General features: G+C 42.8%; 1 protein-coding gene across 6 annotated transcripts in view; it reads left to right on the forward strand.

Annotated features, from left to right (window-relative positions):
- Window positions 1-25590, forward strand: part of NCOR1 (nuclear receptor corepressor 1) — a 1077134-nt gene that overhangs the window by 18876 nt on the left and 1032668 nt on the right. For all 6 annotated transcript variants that reach the window (XM_053706113.1, XM_053706112.1, XM_053706115.1 and 3 more), the window contains one exon: window positions 7210-7384. In XM_053706113.1, the coding sequence (XP_053562088.1) occupies window positions 7280-7384 (105 nt within the window). In that variant the 5' untranslated portion in view covers window positions 7210-7279. The remainder of the gene's footprint in view (window positions 1-7209; window positions 7385-25590) is intronic.

Here is a 25590-nt window from a genome sequence, read left to right on the forward strand (position 1 = left end):
GTCGTCAGACCTTTCATCCGGGGGAGTGGGAACTCCACCCGGAGGTGTTTGCCCAGTTGACCCAATTATGGGGCATTCCAGACATGGATCTGATGGCGTCTCGTCAGAACTTCAAGGTTCCCTGCTACGGGTCCAGATCCAGGGATCCCAAGGCGACTCTAGTGGATGCATTAGTGGCGCCTTGGACTTTCAACCTAGCTTATGCGTTTCCACCTTTCCTTCTCATTCCCAGGCTGGTAGCCAGGATCAAACAAGAGAAGGCCTCGGTGATTTTGATAGCTCCTGCGTGGCCACGCAGGACTTGGTATGCAGACCTGGTGAATATGTCATCGGCTCCACCATGGAAGCTACCTTTGAGACAGGATCTTCTAGTACAAGGTCCATTCGAACATCCAAATCTAGTTTCTCTCCAGCTGACTGCTTGGAAATTGAGCGCTTGATTTTGTCTAAGCGTGGGTTTTCGGATTCTGTGATAGATACTCTGGTACAAGCCAGAAAACCTGTGACTAGAAAGATTACCATAAAATATGGAAAAGATATATCTGTTGGTGTGAATCCAAGGGATTCTCATGGAGTAAGATTAAAATTCCTAGGATCCTTTCCTTTCTCCAAGAAGGTTTGGATAAGGGATTATCAGCGAGTTCTCTAAAAGGACAGATTTCTGCTTTATCTGTCTTGTTACACAAACGACTGGCAGCTGTGCCAGATGTTCAAGCTTTTGTTCAGGCTTTGGTCAGGATCAAGCCTGTTTACAGACCCTTGACTCCTCCCTGGAGTCTAAATTTGGTTCTTTCAGTTCTTCAAGGGGTTCCGTTTGAACCCTTACATTCCATAGATATCAAGTTGTTATCTTGGAAAGTTCTGTTTTTGGTTGCTATTTCTTCTGCTAGAAGAGTTTCTGAATTATCTGCTCTGCAGTGTAATCCGCCCTATCTGGTGTTCCATTCAGATAAGGTTGTTTTGCGTACTAAACCTGGTTTCCTTCCAAAGGTTGTTTCCAACAAGAATATTAACCAGGAAATAGTTGTGCCTTCTTTGTGTCCGAATCCAGTTTTCAAAGAAGAAACGCTTGTTACACAATTTAGATGTAGTCCATGCTTTAAGGTTCTATTTAGAAGCAACAAAGGATTTCAGACAAACGTCTTCTCTGTTTGTAGTTTATTCTGGCAAGAGGAGAGGTCAAAAAAAGCTACTGCTACCTCTCTTTCCTTTTGGCTGAAAAGCATCATACGATTGGCTTACGAGACTGCCGGACGGCAGCCTCCTGAACGAATCACAGCTCACTCTACTAGGGCTGTGGCTTCCACATGGGCCTTCAAGAACGAGGCTTCTGTTGATCAGATATGTAAGGCAGCGACCTGGTCTTCTCTGCACACTTTGTCCAAATTCTACAAATTTGATACTTTTGCTTCTTCGGAAGCTATTTTTGGGAGAAAGGTTTTGCAAGCCGTGGTGCCTTCTGTTTAGGTAACCTGATTTGCTCCCTCCCTTCATCCGTGTCCTAAAGCTTTGGTATTGGTTCCCACAAGTAATGGATGACACCGTGGACAGGACACACCAATGTTGGAGAAAACAGAATTTATGCTTACCTGATAAATTACTTTCTCCAACGGTGTGTCCGGTCCACGGCCCGCCCTGGTTTTTTAATCAGGTTTGAAGAATTTCTTTCTCTATACACTACAGTCACCACGGCACACTATAGTTTCTCCTTTTCTTCTCCTAACCGTCGGTCGAATGACTGGGGGGGCGGAGCCTGGGAGGGACTATATGGACAGCTCTTGCTGTGTGCTCTCCTTGCTTTTCCCTGTGGGGGAGGAGAATATCCCACAAGTAATGGATGACACCGTGGACCGGACACACCGTTGGAGAAAGTAATTTATCAGGTAAGCATAAATTCTGTTTTTCCGGATCGGAAGCAAAGTCCTGAGGCTCCGGTGGAGCCTAGCTCAGTTTTGCAATCGTAGGGCCCAGAGAGCCTTGAGACCGGTTTCTTCAGTGTGATCTGGGGTCAGGTAGGCGCCGCAGCAGAGCTGTGGCGAGGTGCAGGGGCCTGAATTGCTATAAATTTATCAAGCTCATAAAGTAGTTATTGATATATTACATACTCTAACAAGTGGTGCAATATTGTTAAGCTATTTTGGGCACATTAGGACATTTTTACTGCTGTAAACGTTATTTTTGTGATAACAGAAAAAATGTTGCGCTTTTATTATTTAAAGGCGCAGTACACTTTTTACAAAAATTTTTTTTTTTTTTGTATTTGTTTTGACTTCAGAGTACAATATTTCAAATAAAAAACGACTATTATTGCTAGTCTGTTTAACATGTCTGAACTTGAGGAAACTACTTATTCTATGTGTTTAGATGCCATTGTGGAACCCCCTCTTACTTTTTGTCCCTCATGTACTGAAAGGGCCTTACAATGTAAAGAGCAGATTCTCTTTAAGTAGAGTGTGCCTAAGGATGATTCTCAGTCTGATGAGAATCGGGGTATGCCGCTACTTTCTCCACAAGCGTCACAACCTTTAACGCCACCCAAGCGACGCCGGGTTCTTCAACCGTGTCTACTTCATTTACTCTGCATCTCATCTACCCTTACAGAGGTTTTATCTAAGTTGCCAGTGTTACAGGGCAAACGCAGCAGGACAGAAGTCAATTTGAATACTGCGACCACTGATGATTTGTTGGCTATTTCCGATGTACCCTCACAGGGATCTGATCTGGGGGTCAGGGAACTTCTGTCTGAGGGGGAACTTTCTGATTCGGGAAGTGTGTTACCTCAGACGGACTCGGACGTCATGTCCTTTTTAGATTTAAGCTTGAACACCTCCTCCGCTTGTTACTTCGGGAGGTTTTAGCGACTCTGGATGACTGTGACTCTTTTGTAGTTCCACCAGAGAAATTGTGTAAGATGGACAAATATTTAGAAGTGCCTGCTTACTCTGATGTTTTTCCGGTTTCTACGAGAATTTCGGAAATTATTACGCGGCAATGGGAAAGACCGGGTTTCCCGTTCTCCCCTTCTCCTAATTTTAAGAAAATGTATCCCATAGCTGACACCAACCGGGACTCTTGGCAAACAGTCCCTAAGGTGGAGGGAGCTATATCTACCCTGGCTAAGCGTACTACTATTCCTATTGAGGACAGTTGTGCTTTCAAAGACCCTATGGATAAAAAAATTGGAGGGTCTTCTAAAGAAGTTATTTATTCATCAGGGTTTTCTGTTACAACCGACGGCCTGCATTGTGCCAGTCACAACTGCGGCGGCTTTCTGGTTTGACACCTTAGAAGAGTCTCTTAAGACTGAGACTCCTTTTAGAGGAAATTTTAGATAGAATTAAGGCTCTTAAGCTGGCTAATTCTTTTATTACGGACGCCGCCTTTCAGATTGCCAAGTTGGCGGCTAAGAATGCCGGATTTGCCATTTTAGCGCATAGAGTGTTATGGTTAAAGTCTTGGTCTGCTGATGTGTCATCTAAGTCGAAGCTTTTGGCTATTCCTTTCAAAGGGAAAACCCTATTCTGGCCTGACTTGAAAGAAATCATTTCTGACATTACGGGAGGTAAGGGTCATTTCCTACCTCAGGATAAAGCAGCTAAACTGAGGGGTAAACAAAATAATTTTCGTTCCTTTCGGAACTTCAAAGGAGTCCCCACTTCTTCTTCCGCTAAACAGGAAGGGAATTTTGCGCAAGCCAAGACCGTCTGGAGACCCAACCAGGCTTGGAACAAAGGTAAACAATCCAAGAAGCCCACTGCTGCTCCCAAGACAGCATGAAGGGTCGGCCCCCAATCCGGGACCGGATCTAGTAGGGGGCAGACTTTCTCTCTTTGCCCAGGCTTGGGTAAGAGATGTTCAGGATCCCTGGACACTGGAAATCATGTCCCAAGGGTATCAACTGGAATTAAAAAATTCTCTCCCAAGGGGGAGGTTTCTTCTTTCACGATTGTCTGTAGACCAGATAAAAAGAGAGGCGTTCTAACGTTGTGTAAAAGACCTCTCTACTATGGGAGTAATTCGTCCCGTTCCAATACTATAACAGGGGCAGGGGTTTTACTCAAATCTTTTCGTGGTTCCCAAAAAAAGAGGGAACGTTCAGACCCATTTTAGATCTCAAGAGTCTAAACAAGTTTCTCGGCGTCCCATCCTTCAAGATGGAGACTATTCGTATAATTCTAACATTGATCCAGGAGGGTCAATATATGACTACCGTGGACTTGAAGGATGCATGCCTTCATATTCCTATCCACAAGGATCATCATCAGTTCCTAAGGTTTGCCTTCCTGGGCAAACATTTTCAGTTCGTGGCTCTTCCCTTCGAGTTGGCCACAGCACCCAGGATCTTCACGAAGGTTTTAGGGTCCCTTCTGGCGGTTTTCAGGCCGCGGGGTATTGCAGTGGCGCCTTATCTAGACGATATTCTGATCCAGGCATCTTACCATCTGACAAAGTCTCATACAGACATGGTTCTGTCCTTCACGGGTGGAAGGTGAATCTAGAAAAGAGTTCATTAATTCTACAGACCAGGGTTCCCTTCCTGGGAACTCTTAATAGATTCCATATCCATGAAAATTTTCTTGACAGAGGTCAGAAAGTTAAAGATTCTAAATACATGCCGAGCCCTTCAGTCCAATCCTCGGCCATCAGTGGCTCAGTGCATGGAGGTAATTGGATTGATGGTGGCGGCAATGGACATAATTCCGTTTGCTTGTTTTCATCTCAGACCGCTACAACTGAACATGCTCAGCTATTGGAATGGAGATTATGCAAATTTGTCTCCTCAGATAGATCTGGATCAGGAGACAAGAGACTCTCTTCTTTGGTGGTTGTCGCCGGATCATCTGTCCCAAAGGACGTGCTTCCGCAGACCCTCATGGGTGGTGATAGTGACAACGGACACCAGCCTACTAGGTTGGGGTGCAGTCTGGAATTCCCTGAAGGCTCAGGGTGTGTGGACTCGGTCAGAGTCTCTTCTTCCAATCAATATTCTGGAATTGAGAGCAATATTCAATTCAATGCGCTTTAGGCTTGGCCTCAGCTGGCTTTGGCCAAATTCATCCGTTTTCAGTCGGACAACATCACTACTGTGGCTTACATCAATCATCAGGGAGGAACAAGAAGTTCCTTAGCGATGACAGAAGTATCCAAGATAATTCGGTGGGCGGAGGCTCACTCTTGTTATCTGTCAGCAATCTACATCCCAGGAGTGGACAACTGGGAAGCAGACTTTTTAAGCAGACCAATGTTTTATCCGTGGGAGTGGGAACTCCATCCGGAGGTCTTTGCCACCCTGATTCTCAGATGGGGCAGACCGGAATTGGATCTGATGGCATCTCGTCAGAATGCCAAGCTCCCAAGATACAGATCCAGGTCAAGGGATCCTCAGGCCGAACTGATAGATGCCTTGGTCGTTCAACCTAGCTTATGTGTTTCCACCGTTTGCTCTCCTTCCCCGGGTGATTGCTTGGATCAAGCAGGAGAGAGCTTCAGTAATTCTAATCGCGCCTGCGTGGCCTCGCAGGACTTGGTATGCCGATCTAGTGGACATGTCCTCTCTGCCGCCGTGGAAGCTTCCATTGAGGACCTTCTCATTCAAGGACCCTTCCAACACCCAAATCTAGTTTCTCTGCAACTGACTGCTTGGAGATTGAACATTTGATTTTATCTAAGCGGGGGTTCTCTGATTCGATCATTGATACTTTGATTCAGGCACGTAAGCCTGTTACTAGAAAGATCTACCATAAGATATGTCGTAAATATCTTTAGTGGTGCGAATCCAAGAGGTACTCATGAGTAGAGTTAGGATTCACAGGATTCTGTCTTTTCTCCAAGAAGGATTGGAGAAAGGGTTATCAGCAAGTTCCTTAAAGGGACAAATCTCTGCTTTGTCAATTTTACTACACAAACGTTTGGCAAATGTTCCAGACGTTCTGTCTTTTTGTCAGGTTCTAACCAGAATTAAGCCTGTGTTTAGACCAATTGCTCCACCCTGGAGTTTGAATTTAGTTCACTTCTTAATGTTCTTCAAGGGGTTCCGTTTGAACCCATGCATTCCATAGATATTAAGTTGTTATCTTGGAAAGTTTTATTTTTGGTTGCTATTTCTTCTGCTCGTAGAGTTTCTGAGCTTTCAGCGTTACAATGTGACTCGCCTTATCTTCCATTCTGATAAGGTGGTTTTACGTACCAAACCTGGTTTCCTTCCTAAGGTTGTTTCTAATAAGAATATTAATCAGGAAATTATTGTTCCTTCATTATGTCCTAATCCTCCTAAGAAGGAGCGTCTGTTGCATAACTTGGACGTGGTCCGTGCCCTGAAGTTTTACTTGCAGGCGACTAAGGAATTTCGTCAATCATCTTCATTATTTGTTGTTTTTTCTGGAAAGTGTAGGGGCCAGAAAGCTACTGCTACCTCTCTTTCTTTTTGGCTGAAGAGTATCATCCGTCTGGCATATGAGACTTCTGGATAGCAGCCTCCTGAAAGAATGGGCATTTAAATACGTTGCTTCTGTTGAACAGATTTGCAAGGCTGCAACCTGGTCGTCTCTTCACACTTTTTCCAAATTTGATACTTTTGCTTCTTCTAAGGCTGGTTTTGGGAAAAAGGTTCTTCAAGCAGTGGTGCCTTCCGTTTAGGTTCCTGTCTTGTCCCTCCCTTTCATCCGTATCCTATAGCTTTGGTATTGTATCCCATAAGTAAGGATGAAATCCGTGGACTCGTCATATCTTTGTAAAAGAAAAGTAAATTTATGCTTACCTGATAAATTTATTTCTTTTACGATATGACTAGTCCACGGCCCACCCTGTCATTTCTAAGACAGGTATTTATTTTTGTTAAACTTCAGTCACCTCTGCACCTTTTGGCTTTTCCTTTCTCTTCCTAACTTCGGTCGAATGACTGGAGGGGGAGGGAAGGGAGGAGCTATATATACAGCTCTGCTGTGGTGCTCTTTGTCACTTTCTGCTAAACAGGAGGCGTAATCCCATAAGTAAGGATGAAATCCGTGGACTCGTCATATTGTAAAATAAATAAATTTATCAGGTAAGCATAAATTTCCTTTTTTCTTATTTTTTATATAAATATTTACTGCCATTTTCTGATATATAATATGAACTTGGCTGCTTTTTTAACTTTGGCCTTGGCTTGCATGTACCAATGCACTTGCTTTATGTTAGATTAAGTGTTTTTTTTCTTTTCTTTCTTTTCAGGTAGTTTCTTAGAAATATGAATGTACTTTGGCCTTGACCTCACTGTTTAGTGAGGATTTTATCTCTCATAATGTCGAGTTCAGGCTATCCTAATCAAGGAGCATTTAGTGCAGAGCAGAGCCGTTACAGCACTCACCCTGTACAATACACATTTTCCAGCAGTCGACACCAGCAGGTAAGCTTTAAAAAATATTCTTGATAGTTGTCTTTATGTAAATGGAACATTTTACTCACAACTTTTCTAGAATCTGCCTAAACCGGCTTTTTGCACAGCCAACATTGCTTAATTTATATAGTTAAATAGGCAGAGATTTCGAGGTTATTAAGCCCTTGCAGGCTGCCTCTTATCGTATGCATTTTTTTAGCTTTTTTATAGCTAGACAATGCTAGTTTGTGTGCCATATAGAAATCATTGTGCTCACTCCCATGGAGTTATGCAGGAACCTGCACTAATTGCCTAACGGGCAAGTTTGTAAAAAGCACAATGATAAGGGGGGCAGTCTGCAGAGGTTTAGATACAAGGTAATCACAGAGGTAAAAAGTATATTAATATAATAATGTTGGTTATGCATAACTGGGTAAATCGGTAATAAAGAGATTATCTATTGGGATTATCTATCTCTTTAAACTTAAAAAAATAATAATCAAGTAGACTGTCCCTTTAATTGCAACAGTTTATAAAACAGGACATGGTTCCAGGTCATTGAGCCAATAGTAAGCTGCCTACTTGGAGATGGACAGAACAAACAATGCATTTGATTCAAATAAGTGAGTTTTAAATAAATTATCTGTCCATGTCCAGGACCTTAATTCCAAAATATATACATGTTTAATTTAGCCCCATCTTTGGTTTGGTCTCCTCAGTTTTCTTTCTTTTTCTTTATTTGGTTGCATTTCGTGGTGGTTTTTTTTTTGGTTTCTTATGATGATGGCCGCGTTCGGGCAGCGCTCAAAGCGAACTGGGACTCGCTTGGAGCGTTTTCTGCACACTTGCAAGCGAGACGCTGAGCGTTTTTTGAGCGCTCTGCTGACGTAAGTCCCAGAGCTTCCAGCGTGCTGGAAAAGCTGGGACTTTTCAGAGCAAGCTCATACGCTTGGCAACATGGCAGCCTCCACACACGTGTTGCTGTGGAGGCTGCCATGTTTTTATAAGCAGCAGAGGAGGGACAGGTGAGGCAGATAAGTCTGACAGCAGCATTTAGTACAGGGCAAAGTGGAGATAGGTAACCTATCTCCACTTTGCTCTGTACTAAATGCTGCTGTCAGGCTTATCTGGTGTTATGCCGAGACTGGTTTCCCCAGTCTCTTGGCAAACATCGCAACTCTGACCCACCTCTATTCAGTGCAGGATAAGCTACAGGGGCTGAGCTGAGAGCAGCTGAATGGAGGTGGGTCAGAGTTCCGATGTTTGCCAAGAGACGGGGGAAATCATTCTCGGCGTAACAACGGTGTTGTGTAACGGCTACAAGGGAGCTTAGTAAAAACGTTCGCATGCGCAGTCCATTATTGTGCAGCAGATCCCTTTGCGCTTGTGAACATTTTTTCTAATCTCCCTTGCTTGTGACGTCACCTAGTGCCACGTCATTGCTGGGAGTGAAGCGCCACCACTAGCTCCTGAGCGCTGCCCGAACACGGCCAATGATAGTCTATAGGGCTCCGTAACCTGGTATATCCCACGCAAGTGCTTAAATCCTTTCCACCTTCTGTGTCTCCTCAGTTTTTTTCTTGGCCTCCCAGGATTAGGTTAAGAATAGAGGCGTTTCAGCTACTTGCTTATGGAGATATATATATTTCTTCTGTTAAGTGTGATCAGTCCACGGGTCATCATTACTTCTGGGATATTACTCCTCCCCAACAGGAAGTGCAAGAGGATTCACCCAGCAGAGCTGCATATAGCTCCTCCCCTCTACGTCACTCCCAGTCATTCTCTTGCACCCAATGACTAGATAGGATGTGTGAGAGGACTATGGTGATTATACTTAGTTTTATATCTTCAATCAAAAGTTTGTTATTTTAAAATAGCACCGGAGTGTGTTATTATCTCTCTGGCAGAGTTTGAAGAAGAATCTACCAGAGTTTTTGTTATGATTTTAGCCGGAGTAGTTAAGATCATATTGCTGTTTCTCGGCCATCTGAGGAGAGGTAAACTTCAGATCAGGGGACAGCGGGCAGATGAATCTGCATAGAGGTATGTAGCAGTTTTTATTTTCTGACAATGGAATTGATGAGAAAATCCTGCCATACCGATATAATGTCATGTATGTATACTTTACACTTCAGTATTCTGGGGAATGGTACTTCACTAGAATTACACTGTAAGAAATACATAAAGCTGTTTAATAACTAGAGATTATGTTTAACGTTTTTGCTGGAATGTAAAATCGTTTTCATTTACTGAGGTACTGAGTGAATAAATGTTTGGGCACTATTTTTCCACTTGGCAGTTGCTTAATCTGTTTTTCTGACAGTTTCTGTTCTCCCTCACTGCTGTGTGTGAGGGGGAGGGGCCGTTTTTTTGGCGCTTTTACTGCATCAAATATTTCAGTCAGCAACTCATTGTATTCCCTGCATGATCCGGTTCATCTCTACAGAGCTCAGGGGTCTTCAAAACTTATTTTGAGGGAGGTAATTTCTCTCAGCAGAGCTGTGAGAATTATAATTTGACTGAGATAAAAAAACGTTTATTCTGTAATTTTGTTTCCTGCTTTCAGAATTTGTTATCTTTGCTAATGGGATTAAACCTTTGCTAAAGTTGTGTTGTTTACAAGGATTGAGGCTATAACTGTTTCAATTTATTAATTTTCAACTGTCATAGATCTTCTGTGCTTCTTAAAGGCACAGTACGTTTTAATATTATTCTAATTGAATTGTATTTCCAAGTTGCAAGTTTATTTGCTAGTGTGTTAAACATGTCTGATTCAGAGGATGATACCTGTGTCATTTGTTGCAATGCCAAAGTGGAGCCCAATAGAAATTTATGTACTAACTGTATTGATGCTACTTTAAATAAAAGTCAATCTGTACAAATTGAACAAATTTCACCAAACAACGAGGGGAGAGTTATGCCGACTAACTCGCCTCACGTGTCAGTACCTACATCTCCCGCTCAGAGGGAGGTGCGTGATATTGTAGCGCCGAGTACATCTGGGCGGCCATTACAAATCACATTACAGGATATGGCTACTGTTATGACTGAGGTTTTGGCTAAATTACCAGAACTAAGAGGTAAGCGTGATCACTCTGGGGTGAGAACAGAGTGCGCTGATAATATTAGGGCCATGTCAGACACTGCGTCACAGGTGGCAGAACATGAGGACGGAGAACTTCATTCTGTGGGTGACGGTTCTGATCCAAACAGACTGGATTCAGATATTTCAAATTTTAAATTTAAACTGGAAAACCTCTGTGTATTACTAGGGGAGGTGTTAGCGGCTCTGAATGATTGTAACACAGTTGCAATACCAGAGAAAATGTGTAGGTTGGATAAATATTTTGCGGTACCGACGAGTACTGAGGTTTTTCCTATACCTAAGAGACTTACTGAAATTGTTACTAAGGAGTGGGATAGACCCGGTGTGCCGTTCTCACCCCCTCCGATATTTAGAAAAATGTTTCCAATAGACGCCACCACAAGGGACTTATGGCAAACGGTCCCTAAGGTGGAGGGAGCAGTTTCTACCTTAGCTAAGCGTACCACTATCCCGGTGGAGGATAGCTGTGCTTTTTCAGATCCAATGGATAAAAAGTTAGAGGGTTACCTTAAGAAAATGTTTGTTCAACAAGGTTTTATATTGCAACCCCTTGCATGCATTGTGCCGATCACGGCTGCAGCGGCATTCTGGATTGAGTCTCTGGAAGAGAACATTGGTTCAGCTACTCTGGACGACATTACGGACAGGCTTAGAGTCCTTAAACTAGCTAATTCATTCATTTCGGAGGCCGTAGTACATCTTACTAAACTTACGGCGAAGAATTCAGGATTCGCCATTCAGGCACGCAGGGCGCTGTGGCTAAAATCCTGGTCAGCTGATGTTACTTCTAAGTCTAAATTGCTTAATATACCTTTCAAAGGGCAGACCTTATTCGGGCCCGGGTTGAAAGAGATTATCGCTGACATTACAGGAGGTAAAGGCCATGCCCTGCCTCAGGACAAAGCCAAAGCCAAGACTAGACAGTCTAATTTTAGGGCCCCCGATCCGGGATCGGATCTAGTGGGGGGCAGACTTTCTCTCTTCGCCCAGGCTTGGGCAAGAGATGTTCAGGATCCCTGGGCGCTAGAGATAATATCTCAGGGATACCTTCTGGACTTCAAATACTCTCCTCCAAGAGAGAGATTTCATCTGTCAAGATTGTCAACAATCCAGACAAAGAAAGAGGCGTTTCTACGCTGCGTACAAGAGCTCTTGTTAATGGGAGTAATCCATCCAGTTCCACGATCGGAACAGGGACAGGGGTTTTACTCAAATCTTTTTGTGGTTCCCAAAAAAGAGGGAACTTTCAGACCAATCCTGGACTTAAAGATCCTAAACAAATTCCTAAGAGTTCCATCGTTCAAGATGGAGACTATTCGGACAATTTTACCTATGATCCAAGAGGGTCAGTACATGACCACTGTAGATTTAAAAGATACTTACCTTCACATACCGATTCACAAAGATCATTATCGGTACCTAAGGTTTGCCTTCCTAGACAGGCATTACCAGTTTGTGGCTCTTCCATTCGGATTGGCTACAGCTCCAAGAATCTTCACAAAGGTTCTGGGTGCTCTTCTGGCGGTACTAAGACCGCGGGGAATCTCGGTAGCTCCATACCTAGACGACATTCTGATACAAGCTTCAAGCTTTCAAACTGCCAAGTCTCATACAGAGTTAGTGCTGGCATTTCTAAGTTCACATGGATGGAAGGTGAACGAAAAGAAAAGTTCACTCGTTCCACTCACAAGAGTTCCCTTCCTGGGGACTCTTATAGATTCTGTAGAAATGAAGATTTACCTGACAGAGGACAGGCTAACAAGACTTCAAAGTGCTTGCCGCACCCTTCATTCCATTCAACACCCGTCAGTGGCTCAATGCATGGAGGGAATCGGCTTAATGGTAGCGGCAATGGACATAGTACCCTTTGCACGCTTACACCTCAGACCACTGCAACTGTGCATGCTAAGTCAGTGGAATGGGGATTACTCAGACTTATCCCCTTCTCTGAATCTGGATCAAGAGACCAGAAATTCTCTTCTATGGTGGCTTTCTCGGCCACATCTGTCCAGGGGGATGCCATTCAGCAGACCAGACTGGACAATTGTAACAACAGACGCCAGCCTTCTAGGTTGGGGTGCCGTCTGGAATTCTCTGAAGGCTCAGGGACAATGGAGTCAGGAGGAGAGTCTCCTGCCAATAAACATTCTGGAATTGAGAGCAGTTCTCAATGCCCTCCTGGCTTGGCCCCAGTTGACAACTCGGGGGTTCATCAGGTTTGTCGGACAACATCACGACTGTAGCTTACATCAACCATCAGGGAGGGACAAGAAGCTCCCTAGCTATGATGGTAGTATCAAGATAATTCTCTGGGCAGAGTCTCACTCTTGCCACCTGTCAGCAATCCACATCCCGGGAGTGGAGAACTGGGAGGCGGATTTCTTAAGTCGTCAGACTTTTCATCCGGGGGAGTGGGAACTTCATCCGGAGGTCTTTGCCCAAATACTTCGACGTTGGGGCAAACCAGAGATAGATCTCATGGCGTCTCGACAGAACGCCAAGCTTCCTCGTTACGGGTCCAGATCCAGGGATCCAGGAGCAGTCCTGATAGATGCTCTGACAGCACCTTGGGACTTCAGGATGGCTTACGTGTTTCCACCCTTCCCGTTGCTTCCGCGATTGATTGCCAGAATCAAACAAGAGAGAGCATCAGTGATTCTAATAGCACCTGCGTGGCCACGCAGGACTTGGTATGCAGACCTGGTGGACATGTCATCCTGTCCACCTTGGTCTCTACCTCTGAAACAGGACCTTCTGATACAGGGTCCCTTCAAACATCAAAATCTAACTTCTCTGAAGCTGACTGCTTGGAAATTGAACGCTTGATTTTATCAAGACGTGGGTTTTCTGAGTCAGTTATTGATACCTTAATACAGGCTAGGAAACCTGTTACCAGAAAGATTTACCATAAGATATGGCGTAAATACCTATATTGGTGTGAATCCAAAGGTTACTCTTGGAGTGAGGTTAGGATTCCTAGGATATTGTCTTTTCTACAAGAAGGTTTAGAAAAGGGTTTATCTGCTAGTTCATTAAAGGGACAGATCTCAGCTCTGTCCATTCTGTTACACAAACGTCTGTCAGAAGTTCCTGACGTCCAGGCTTTTTGTCAGGCTTTGACCAGGATTAAGCCTGTGTTTAAAACTGTTGCTCCACCATGGAGTTTAAACCTTGTTCTTAATGTTTTTCAGGGCGTTCCGTTTGAACCCCTTCGTTCCATTGATATAAAGTTGTTATCTTGGAAAGTTCTATTTTTAATGGCTATTTCCTCGGCTCGAAGAGTCTCTGAATTATCAGCCTTACATTGTGATTCTCCTTATTTGATTTTTCATTCGGATAAGGTAGTCCTGCGTACTAAACCTGCGTTCTTACCTAAGGTAGTTACTAACAGGAATATCAATCAAGAGATTGTTGTTCCTTCTTTATGCCCAAATCCTTCTTCAAAGAAGGAACGTCTACTGCACAACCTGGATGTAGTCCGTGCTCTAAAATTTTACTTACAGGCAACTAAGGAATTTCGACAAACGTCTTCTCTGTTTGTCATTTACTCTGGGCAGAGGAGAGGTCAAAAAGCTTCCGCTACCTCTCTTTCTTTTTGGCTTCGTAGCATAATTCGTTTAGCTTATGAGACTGCTGGACAGCAGCCTCCTGAAAGAATTACAGCTCATTCTACTAGAGCTGTGGCTTCCACTTGGGCCTTCAAGAATGAGGCCTCTGTTGAACAGATTTGCAAGGCTGCAACTTGGTCTTCGCTTCATACTTTTTCCAAATTTTACAAATTTGACTCTTTTGCTTCATCGGAGGCTATTTTTGGGAGAAAGGTTCTTCAGGCAGTGGTTCCTTCTGTATAAAGAGCCTGCCTATCCCTCCCGTCATCCGTGTACTTTTGCTTTGGTATTGGTATCCCAGAAGTAATGATGACCCGTGGACTGATCACACTTAACAGAAGAAAACATAATTTATGCTTACCTGATAAATTCCTTTCTTCTGTAGTGTGATCAGTCCACGGCCCGCCCTGTTTTTAAGGCAGGTAAATATTTTTTAATTTATACTCCAGTCACCACTTCACCCTTGGCTTTTCCTTTCTCGTTGGTCCTTGGTCGAATGACTGGGAGTGACGTAGAGGGGAGGAGCTATATGCAGCTCTGCTGGGTGAATCCTCTTGCACTTCCTGTTGGGGAGGAGTAATATCCCAGAAGTAATGATGACCCGTGGACTGATCAAACTATAGAAGAAAGGAATTTATCAGGTAAGCATAAATTATGTTATATCATCTGCTATACTTGTACAAGCACTGGGTGTGTTGTCTACTGGATACTGCTGCAGTATGGTGCCTGGTAAGCCAGTGGAGGGGTGCTACTTCAGGTATGCCTCTTACCACAGCACAGCCCACAGACTATTAGAAGGTACTCTCACGCATGTACAGCATAGCCAGGGGGCTTGGCCTGCTCCCCTCCTGGCACATTTTTTCCCTGAATTCAGGAAGATAAGTTTCCTACATCAGTTAGGAAGGCATACGCCGGGCTCTGACACCCTTTGGCCATACCCAAAAATGGGGTTATGGCCCATTAAGAAAACCGCTTATTGCTATGTGCAGTCAGCGGTTCCCTCAATCAACATGCGGTTTGGCTCTGAAGCACACAGGAAATGTTTGGGGACATGTTTTTATTATTTTATGTAAACTTATAAAATGGTCTTTTTATGTGGAAATATTCGCCCCTTCAGCTTGCACTCTTATAATTTTTTTTTTATATATATATATATTTTTTTTTTTGCTCTCACTACTGAGTAAAGCATTTGAGGAGGAAAGTTATTTCAAGCATCTGCCTACTTTCTCTGCAAAATTGTGCCAGAATCTGTGTCCTGTCACTGGAGGGGTGTCAGTGAGTACCCATGCAGGAGCTGCCAGAGGGTCACTTGGGGCATTTTGTCAGTATGTCACTATGTCACTTTCTAGGGCTTAGGCATTTCTTTACTTAAATTGCAGGTGTCAGAGGTTTTAAATGGCAAGTGTTCATACTCTGCTATACTGATACGTTTTCATTAAAATGGAACCCATTTTTGTGTTTGTTTTGCAAAACTGTTCCAGTGTGCCAGGTTAATCAACTTTGCAATAGTTGTATGCCTCAATTTTTACATCCTACTTCCTCTAAGGAATTATCTTGTGTCCCTGTGTATGTTACTCAGGAAGCTACTACTGTTTTTACCCCTGAGTTTAAGAATAATTTACACAGGGCTAAAGCAGAAAATGTAGCAGCTTATCCCCAAGCTGAGTAAGCGTAAACTCAAGTCTGGGGCTTTACCTCAATCCTTTGATATGAACAGTCAAGCGCCTTCCCCACAACCTCAAATTCCTGTCCTCCTTCAGAGCTCAGACACCTGATGACTCAAAATCATTCAGGTCAAATGGGGAAGTGTCATCTGGTGAACAGGACCCTGGTCTTGACCATGACTTTGCCAGTGATTTCAGATTTAAAGTGGAGCATAGCCACACCTTGTTATGAGGTCTGAGAAAAAACTGCTAAAAACAAACTTGTAAATAATTTAAATATTTTAAAGCTCCTCCAAAGTTTCCAGAGGTATTTCAGGTTGCAGATTTGGTTTCTGACTATATAGCCAAGGAATAGAAATTTACCTGATATTTACATTTGCTCCTACTTCCAGGTTTAAGAGGATGTACCTGATTCCAAAACAGAATGTGGCATTATTGGAAACCATGCCCAAGGTTGGTGGAGCTATTTACACTCTTGCCAAACACAGTACCATCCACATGATTGGTGATATATTTTTCAGGGACCCTATAGACTGTAAAATGTTTCCTGAGAAAGCTCTTTCTTCAGACAGATCTTTTGCTTAAACCAACAGTGTTCGAGTGGCTGCGGCAGGGGGTTTCTGGTGTGATCCCATATCCAAAATGGCTTCTGAAAAATCCTCTGCGGATGACCTCCAGAATTGTATCAAAGCCCTTAAAATGGCTAACTCCTTTATATGTGACGCAGTGATGGACATTCTCAAGATTGATGTAAAAATATGTCTATGGCATTTATTTGCAAGAAGGACCTTTTTATGGTTAAAATCATGGTCCACAGATGTGGTATCAAAACATAGGTTGTCTTTCTCCTTCCAAGGGAATATTCTATTTGGTTCTGATTTTGACTCCATTATTAAGACTGTTACTGATAGAAAAAGATCTTTTCTCCCTCAGGACAAGAAATATAAGATAACAGACCTAGTAATCTGATTTGTTTCTCAGGAGATCAGAAGTCCTTCTCTTCTCAAAAGTCTGAGCCCTCCAAGCCAGCATGGAAGCCTGGTTCTTCTTGGACTAAGGAGGAGTCCAATTCCAAATCTGTGTAAAGATGCGGTCTCCAGACCAGAATGTGTTCTGGTAGGGGGCAGACTGAGTCTTTTCCAGAAGGCCTCTTTTCAGTCACTCAAGGACCCCTGGGTTCAAAACATCATATCCCAGGGTTACAGGATAGGCGTTTTGCTCCAGGCCTCATTGATGACGATTCCATCTGTATGTCCCCAAAAATCCTGTAAAGGTGGCTGCTTTTATACAATATGTTCAGGATTAGGGAGTAATCCCAGTACCAGGGTCTCAACAGGTTTAGGGGTTTTACTACAATTTGTTCATTGTTCCAATGAAGGAAGGGACTTTCAGAACCATTTTAGAATTGAAAAACCCTGAACAAGTTTGTTTGGGTTCCCACTTTCAAGATGGAAATAATTTGTACAATCTTACTTATTTAATCCAATAGGGTCTATACAAGTCTACTATAGACCTCAAGGATGCATACCTGCACATTAATATTCACAAAGATCACAATCAATTCCTAAAGTTTTGGTTTAACTTCAGGGACATCATGTTAGACTAATCTAATTGACTTCTTTAATTATTTAACAAAAGTATTAGACAAGGGTGGAGCAGTTGATGTAGAATATCTAGATTTCATCAAAGCATTTGACACCGTCCCGCACAATTAACTAATTCACAAACTATCTCCTTGGTCTAGACTCAAAAATTATGCATTGGGTGGAATGCTGGCTTAAGGACAGAAAACAAAGTGTCTTAGTAAATGGAGTTTATTCAGCAGAGGGGGCTGTTACTAGTGGTGTTTCTGGGGCCTGTTTTGTTTAACATATTTATCTGTGATATCAGCAAAGGGCTATAATGGAAAGTATGTCTGTTACAAATTTTTGTATCATCTACAAACAGAGTGGATGTTCCAGGGGGGTAGACAAAATGAGAAGTAAAATACAACAATTGGAGGATTGGACAAATGACTGGGATCTAAAGTTTATCACAGCAAAGTGTAAAATAATGGATTTAGGGAAGAAAAATCCAAATGTTAATTACAGACTCAATGACACTTTACTGACAGTTAAAGATGAGGAACAGGACTTGGGAATTATTAGTTCAGATGATTTAAAACTTGGTTAACAATGCAGTAATGCAGCGAGTAAGGCTAGCAGAATGCTTGGACGTATTGGTAGAGGTATTTGCAGCAGAAATAGTAAGGTTCTTATGCCACTTTATAGATCATTAGTTAGGCTTCATCTTGAGTATTGTGTGCAGTTCTGGAGGCTATATCTTCAGAAGGATATTAACAAACTTGAATCTGTACAAAGGAGGGCTACCAAAATGGTACATGGTCTAAAAAATAAAACTTACCAGGATAGGCTCAATGATCTAAATATGTATAGAGGAGAGAAGGGAAAGAGGTGGAATGATAGCAAATTTCAAGTGTGTTAAATGACTTAGTAAAACTGAGGCTGTGCTTATTTTACATAAAATGCAATATTCAAGAACAAGGGGTCATGATCTGAAGCTGAAGGGTAGTAGATTCAGGAGTAATTTGAGAAAGAACTTCTTTACAGAGAGAGTGATTTATGGAATAAACTTCCTCAAGAGGTAGTAATGACAAACACTGTGGGGGACTTTAAAAATGCCTGGGACAAGCATAAGGCTATCCTACGAACTAGATAAGTTTATGCTGTTAGGTAATATCGGCCAGACTTGCTGGGCATATGGCTCTTATCTGCCGTCAATTTCTATGTTTCTACATTAGACAAACACTATTAATTTGTTGCCCTTCCTTTTTGTCTGGCTACAGCTGAAAGTATTTTTACAAAGGTCATAGGAACATTGTTGGCTATTATCAGAGCTCAGTGGTTTTCAACTGTCCCTTATCTGGACCGATATCTTAGTGCAGGCTCCTTCCCTGCCTCTAACTTTTTCCCATACCCCAACTCCCATCTTTTCTCCAAGACCATGGTTGGAGAAACAATTTTCCAAAGAGCTCACTATCTCCAGCTACAAGGGTGTCCGTTCTAGGAGTCAGCATAGAGTCAGTCTATACCTGATGGAATCATGCCAAATTAAAGGGACACTGTACCCAAATTTTTTCTTTCGTGATTCAGATAGAGCATGACATTTTAAGCAACTTTCTAATTTACTCCTATTATCAAATTTTCTTCATTCTCTTGGTATCTTTATTTGAAATGCAAGAAAGTAAGTTTAGATGCCGGCCCATTTTTGGTGATCAACCTGGGTTGTTCTTGCTGATTGGTGGATAAACGCATCCTCCAATAAAAAAGTACTGTCCAGAGTTCTGAATATAAAAAAAGCTTAGATGTCTTTTTAAAATAAAGATAGCAAGAGAACAAAGAGAAATTGATAATAGGAATAAATTAGAAAGTGGCTTAAAATTGCATGCTCTATCTGAATCATGGAAGAAAAAAAATTGGGTACAGTGTCCCTTTAAGCTTCAGAAGGTGTGCCTGTGCCTGCAACATGCTTCAGGTCCATCAGTAGCTCAATACATGGAGTTAGTGGGTCTTGTTTCGGATGCAGTTCCCTTTTCCCGCTTTCACTTGCTACCCCTTCAACTATCTATGCTCAATTAGTGGTCAAAGAATTATCTGAAATTGAAACAGAAGATTGCTCTGGATTTTTCCATCAGGCAATCTCTCTCTTGGTGGATACAAGGTCTTTCTTTGACCCTTGAAGGATCTTTTCTTGGCCCGTCATGGGCGATTGTGACAATGGGTGCCAGTCTTTCATGCTGGGGTGCGATCTGGAGTTCTCAAAGAGCGCAAAGAGTTTGGTGCCCTCTGGAGGCGAGGTTACCAATCAACATTCTGGAACTTGGAGCGATTCTTCGGGCCTTTCAGTCCTTGCCCCTCTTAAAGGAAGAAAACTTTCTCGGTTTCCATTTGGACATTATCACGGCAGTGGGCTACATAAATCATCAAGGAGGAACCCGAAGTCCACTGGCTATGCAGGAGTTGTCCCAGTTTTTGTCTCTGTCAGCAGTTCACGTTCCAGGAGTGAACAATTGGGAAACAGATTACCTCAGCCATCAGTCGGTTAATCCAGGAGAGTGGTCTCTCCATCAGGACATTTTCGATCAATTATTGTTCAAATTGGGTCTATCAGGCATAGATCTGATGGCCTCTCATTTAAATCACAAACTTCCAATGTATGATGCAAGATCAAGAGATCCACAGGCTCAAATGATAGACGTCCATAGAATTTTCATCTAGCGTACCTGTTTCCTCCATTTTTTGTTCTACTTCCAAGAGTAATTGCTCGAATCAAACAGGAGTCGGATTCGTTAATCTTGATTGCTCCGTGCTGGACCCTCAGAACATAGTATTCGGGTCTATTTCAGATGTCCTCTTCTCCTCAATGGCTTTTTGCTCTAAGACGAAATCTATTATCTCAAGGACCTCTTTTCCATTACATTCTCCAAGTTTGACGATGTGGAGGTTGGATGCCTATTTTTAAAACGTAGAGGGCTTTCTGATTCCTTTATTGACACTAATTCAGACCAGGAAACCTGTTACCCAAAAAATTTATCACACAATTTGCAGTGCATAATTTTGTATAGTGCTCTTCCAGAGGATTTTCTTGGTATTACTTTTAGGATTCTAAGAATTCTTCAGTTTTTACAATTTGCTTTAAAGCCTCTCCAGGGAATGAAGGGCAAGCACAATATTTACACAAAAGCAAGGAGTGTTTTTAATGTTTTTTTTTTTTAATTTTACCCAAGTATTTTATCAGAAGACAAACTATTGGTTTAGAACATTTTGATTGCAAAAGATAAAATGCTGTTGAAACTGGTGTCTTAAGATTTCCTTGATGTGAATTTAAAAGGACATTTAAAGTTGCCTTCAATTGGGTTCAACATGTTACATTGTTTGGATGATAATTTATCAGTTTCTTTAAAAAAAAAAAAAAAAAAAAAAAAAAAAAGATTTCTTCTGTTATGTGTGATCAGTCCACGGGTCATCATTACTTCTGGGATATAACTCCTCCCCAACAGGAAATGCAAGAGGATTCACCCAGCAGAGCTGCATATAGCTCCTCCCCTCTACGTCACTCCCAGTCATTCTCTTGCACCCAACGACTAGATAGGATGTGTGAGAGGACTATGGTGATTATACTTAGTTTTTATAACTTCAATCAAAAGTTTGTTATTTTACAATAGCACCGGAGCGTGTTATTGCCTCTCTGGCAGAGTTTGAAGAAGAATCTACCAGAGTTTTTTACTATGATTTTAACCGGAGTAGTTAAGATCATATTGCTGTTTCTCGGCCATCTGAGGGAGGTAAAAGCTTCAGATCAGGGGACAGCGGGCAGATGAATCTGCATTGAGGTATGTAGCAGTTTTTATTTTCTGAATGGAATTGATGAGAAAATCCTGCCATACCGTTATGACATGTATGTATACTCTACACTTCAGTATTCTGGGGATGGTACTTCACTGGAATTACTCTGTAAAAAGTACATTAAACCTTTTAATAGGTATTTATTATGTTAAACGTTTTTGCTGGAATGTAGAATCGTTTGCATTTTCTGAGGTACTGAGTGAATAAATGTTTGGGCATTATTTTTCCACTTGGCAGTTGCTTGTTTTAATTGTGACAGTTTCGTTTCTCTCTCACTGCTGTGTGTGAGGGGGAGGGGCCGTTTTTGGCGCTCTTTGCTACGCATCAAAAATTTCCAGTCAGTTACTCTTGTATTTCCTGCATGATCCGGTTCATCTCTAACAGAACTCAGGGGTCTTCAAACTTCTTTGAAGGGAGGTAGATTCTCTCAGCAGAGCTGTGAGACTTATATATTGACTGTGATTAAAAACGTTGCTCTGTAATTTTTACGTTTCAAATTTAATTATTGTTACTTTACTAATGGGAACAAACCTTTGCTAAAAGTTGTGTTGTTTTCAAGGATTGATGCTATAACAGTTTTTCAGTTCATTATTTCAACTGTCATTTAATCGTTTAGTGCTTCTTTGAGGCACAGTACGTTTTTGTTAAATAAGATTGTAACCAAGTTGCAAGTTTATTTGCTAGTGTGTTAAACATGTCTGATTCAGAGGAAGATACCTGTGTCATTTGTTCCAATGCCAAGGTGGAGCCCAATAGAAATTTATGTACTAACTGTATTGATGCTACTTTAAATAAAAGCCAATCTGTACAAATTGAACAAATTTCACCAAACAGCGAGGGGAGAGTTATGCCGACTAACTCGCCTCACGTGTCAGTACCTGCATCTCCCGCCCGGGAGGTGCGTGATATTGTGACGCCTAGTACATCTGGGCGGCCATTACAGATAACATTACAAGATATGGCTACTGTTATGACTGAAGTTTTGGCTAAATTACCAGAACTAAGGGGCAGGCGTGATCACTCTGGGGTGAGAACAGAGTGCGCTGATAATACTAGAGCCATGTCTGATACTGCGTCACAGCTTGCAGAGCATGAGGACGGAGAGCTTCATTCTGTGGGTGACGGTTCTGATCCAAACAGATTGGATTCAGATATTTCAAATTTTAAATTTAAATTGGAGAACCTCCGTGTATTACTAGGGGAGGTTTTAGCGGCTCTTAATGATTGTAACACTGTTGCAATACCAGAGAAATTGTGTAGGTTGGATAAATACTTTGCGGTACCGGCGAGTACTGACGTTTTTCCTATACCTAAGAGACTAACTGAAATTGTTACTAAGGAGTGGGATAGACCCGGTGTGCCGTTCTCACCCCCTCCAATATTTAGAAAGATGTTTCCAATAGACGCCACCACACGGGACTTATGGCAAACGGTCCCTAAGGTGGAGGGAGCAGTTTCTACTTTAGCTAAGCGTACCACTATCCCGGTGGAGGATAGCTGTGCTTTTTCAGATCCAATGGATAAAAAATTAGAGGGTTACCTTAAGAAAATGTTTGTTCAACAAGGTTTTATATTGCAACCCCTTGCATGCATCGCGCCGATTACGGCTGCGGCAGCATTTTGGATGGAGTCTCTGGAAGAGAACCTTAGTTCAGCTACGCTGGACGACATTACGGACAGGCTTAGAGTCCTTAAACTAGCTAATTCATTCATTTCGGAGGCCGTAGTACATTTAACCAAACTTACGGCTAAGAACTCAGGATTCGCCATTCAGGCACGTAGGGCGCTGTGGCTAAAATCCTGGTCAGCTGATGTAACTTCTAAGTCCAAATTACTTAATATACCTTTCAAAGGGCAAACTTTATTTGGGCCCGGTTTGAAAGAAATTATCGCTGACATTACAGGAGGTAAGGGCCACGCCCTGCCTCAAGACAAAGCCAAAGCTAAGGCTAGACAGTCTAATTTTCGTCCCTTTCGGAATTTCAAAGCAGGAGCAGCACCAACTTCCACTGCACCAAAACAGGAAGGAGCCGTTGCTCGTTACAGACAAGGCTGGAAACCTAACCAGTCCTGGAACAAGGGCAAGCAGGCCAGGAAACCTGCTGCTGCCCCTAAGACAGCATGAATCGAGGGCCCCCGATCCGGGACCGGATCTAGTGGGGGGCAGACTCTCTCTCTTCGCCCAGGCTTGGGCAAGAGATGTTCAGGATCCCTGGGCGCTAGAGATCATATCTCAGGGATACCTTCTAGACTTCAAATTCTCTCCCCCAAGAGGGAGATTTCATCTGTCAAGGTTGTCAACAAACCAGATAAAGAAAGAAGCGTTTCTACGCTGTGTACAAGATCTGTTATTAATGGGAGTGATCCATCCGGTTCCGCGGTCTGAACAAGGACAATGGTTTTACTCAAACCTGTTTGTGGTTCCCAAAAAAGAGGGAACTTTCAGGCCAATCTTGGATTTAAAGATCCTAAACAAATTCCTAAGAGTTCCATCGTTCAAAATGGAAACTATTCGGACAATCTTACCCATGATCCAAAAGGGTCAGTACATGACCACAGTGGATTTAAAGGATGCTTACCTTCACATACCGATTCACAAAGATCATTACCGGTATCTAAGGTTTGCCTTCTTAGACAGGCATTACCAGTTTGTAGCTCTTCCATTCGGATTGGCTACGGCTCCAAGAATCTTCACAAAGGTTCTGGGTGCCCTTCTGGCGGTACTAAGACCGCGAGGAATTTCGGTAGCTCCGTACCTAGACGACATTCTGATACAAGCTTCAAGCTTTCAAACTGCCAAGTCTCATACAGAGTTAGTTCTGGCATTTCTAAGGTCGCATGGATGGAAAGTGAACGAAAAGAAGAGTTCTCTCTTTCCTCTCACAAGAGTTCCATTCTTGGGGACTCTTATAGATTCTGTAGAAATGAAGATTTATCTGACAGAAGACAGATTAACAAAGCTTCTAAATGCATGCCGTGTCCTTCATTCCATTCAACTCCCGTCAGTAGCTCAATGCATGGAGGTGATCGGCTTAATGGTAGCAGCAATGGACATAGTACCCTTTGCACGTCTACATCTCAGACCGCTGCAATTGTGCATGCTGAGTCAGTGGAATGGGGATTACTCAGACTTGTCCCCTACTCTGAATCTGGATCAAGAGACCAGAAACTCTCTTCTATGGTGGCTTTCTCGGCCACATCTGTCCAGGGGGATGCCATTCAGCAGGCCGGTCTGGACAATTGTAACAACAGACGCCAGCCTACTAGGTTGGGGCGCTGTCTGGAATTCTCTGAAGGCTCAGGGACAATGGAATCAGGAGGAAAGTCTCCTACCAATAAACATTCTGGAATTGAGAGCAGTTCTCAATGCCCTTCTGGCTTGGCCCCAGTTAAAAACTCGGGGGTTCATCAGGTTTCAGTCGGACAACATCACGACTGTAGCTTACATCAACCATCAAGGAGGGACAAGAAGCTCCCTAGCAATGATGGAAGTATCAAAGATAATTCGCTGGGCAGAGTCTCACTCTTGCCACCTGTCAGCAATCCACATCCCGGGAGTGGAGAACTGGGAGGCGGATTTCTTGAGTCGCCAGACTTTTCATCCGGGGGAGTGGGAACTTCATCCGGAGGTCTTTGCCCAAATACTTCGACGTTGGGGCAAACCAGAGATAGATCTCATGGCGTCTCGCCAGAGCGCCAAACTTCCTCGCTACGGGTCCAGATCCAGGGATCCGGGAGCGGTTCTGATAGATGCTTTGACAGCACCTTGGAACTTCGGGATGGCTTATGTGTTTCCACCCTTCCCGCTGCTTCCTCGATTGATTGCCAAAATCAAACAGGAGAGAGCATCAGTGGTTCTAATAGCGCCTGCATGGCCACGCAGGACTTGGTATGCAGATCTAGTGGACATGTCATCCTGTCCGCCTTGGTCTCTACCTCTAAGACAGGACCTTCTGATACAGGGTCCATTCAAACATCAAAATCTAACTTCTCTGAAGCTGACTGCTTGGAAATTGAACGCTTGATTTTATCAAAACGTGGTTTTTCTGAGTCGGTTATTGATACCCTGATACAGGCTAGGAAGCCTGTTACCAGAAGGATTTACCATAAGATATGGCGTAAATACCTATACTGGTGCGAATCCAAAGGTTACTCCTGGAGTAAGGTTAGGATTCCTAGGATATTGTCCTTTCTACAAGAAGGTTTAGAAAAGGGTTTATCGGCTAGTTCATTAAAGGGACAGATCTCAGCTCTGTCCATCTTGTTGCACAGGCGTCTGTCAGAAAATCCAGACGTCCAGGCCTTTTGTCAGGCTTTAGCTAGAATCAAGCCTGTGTTTAAAACTGTTGCTCCGCCATGGAGTTTAAACCTTGTTCTTAACGTTCTACAAGGAGTTCCGTTTGAACCCCTTCATTCCATTGATATAAAGTTGTTATCTTGGAAAGTGTTATTT

This window comes from Bombina bombina, chromosome 3, assembly GCF_027579735.1.
Source record: "Bombina bombina isolate aBomBom1 chromosome 3, aBomBom1.pri, whole genome shotgun sequence".
Taxonomy (NCBI): Eukaryota; Metazoa; Chordata; class Amphibia; order Anura; family Bombinatoridae; genus Bombina; species Bombina bombina.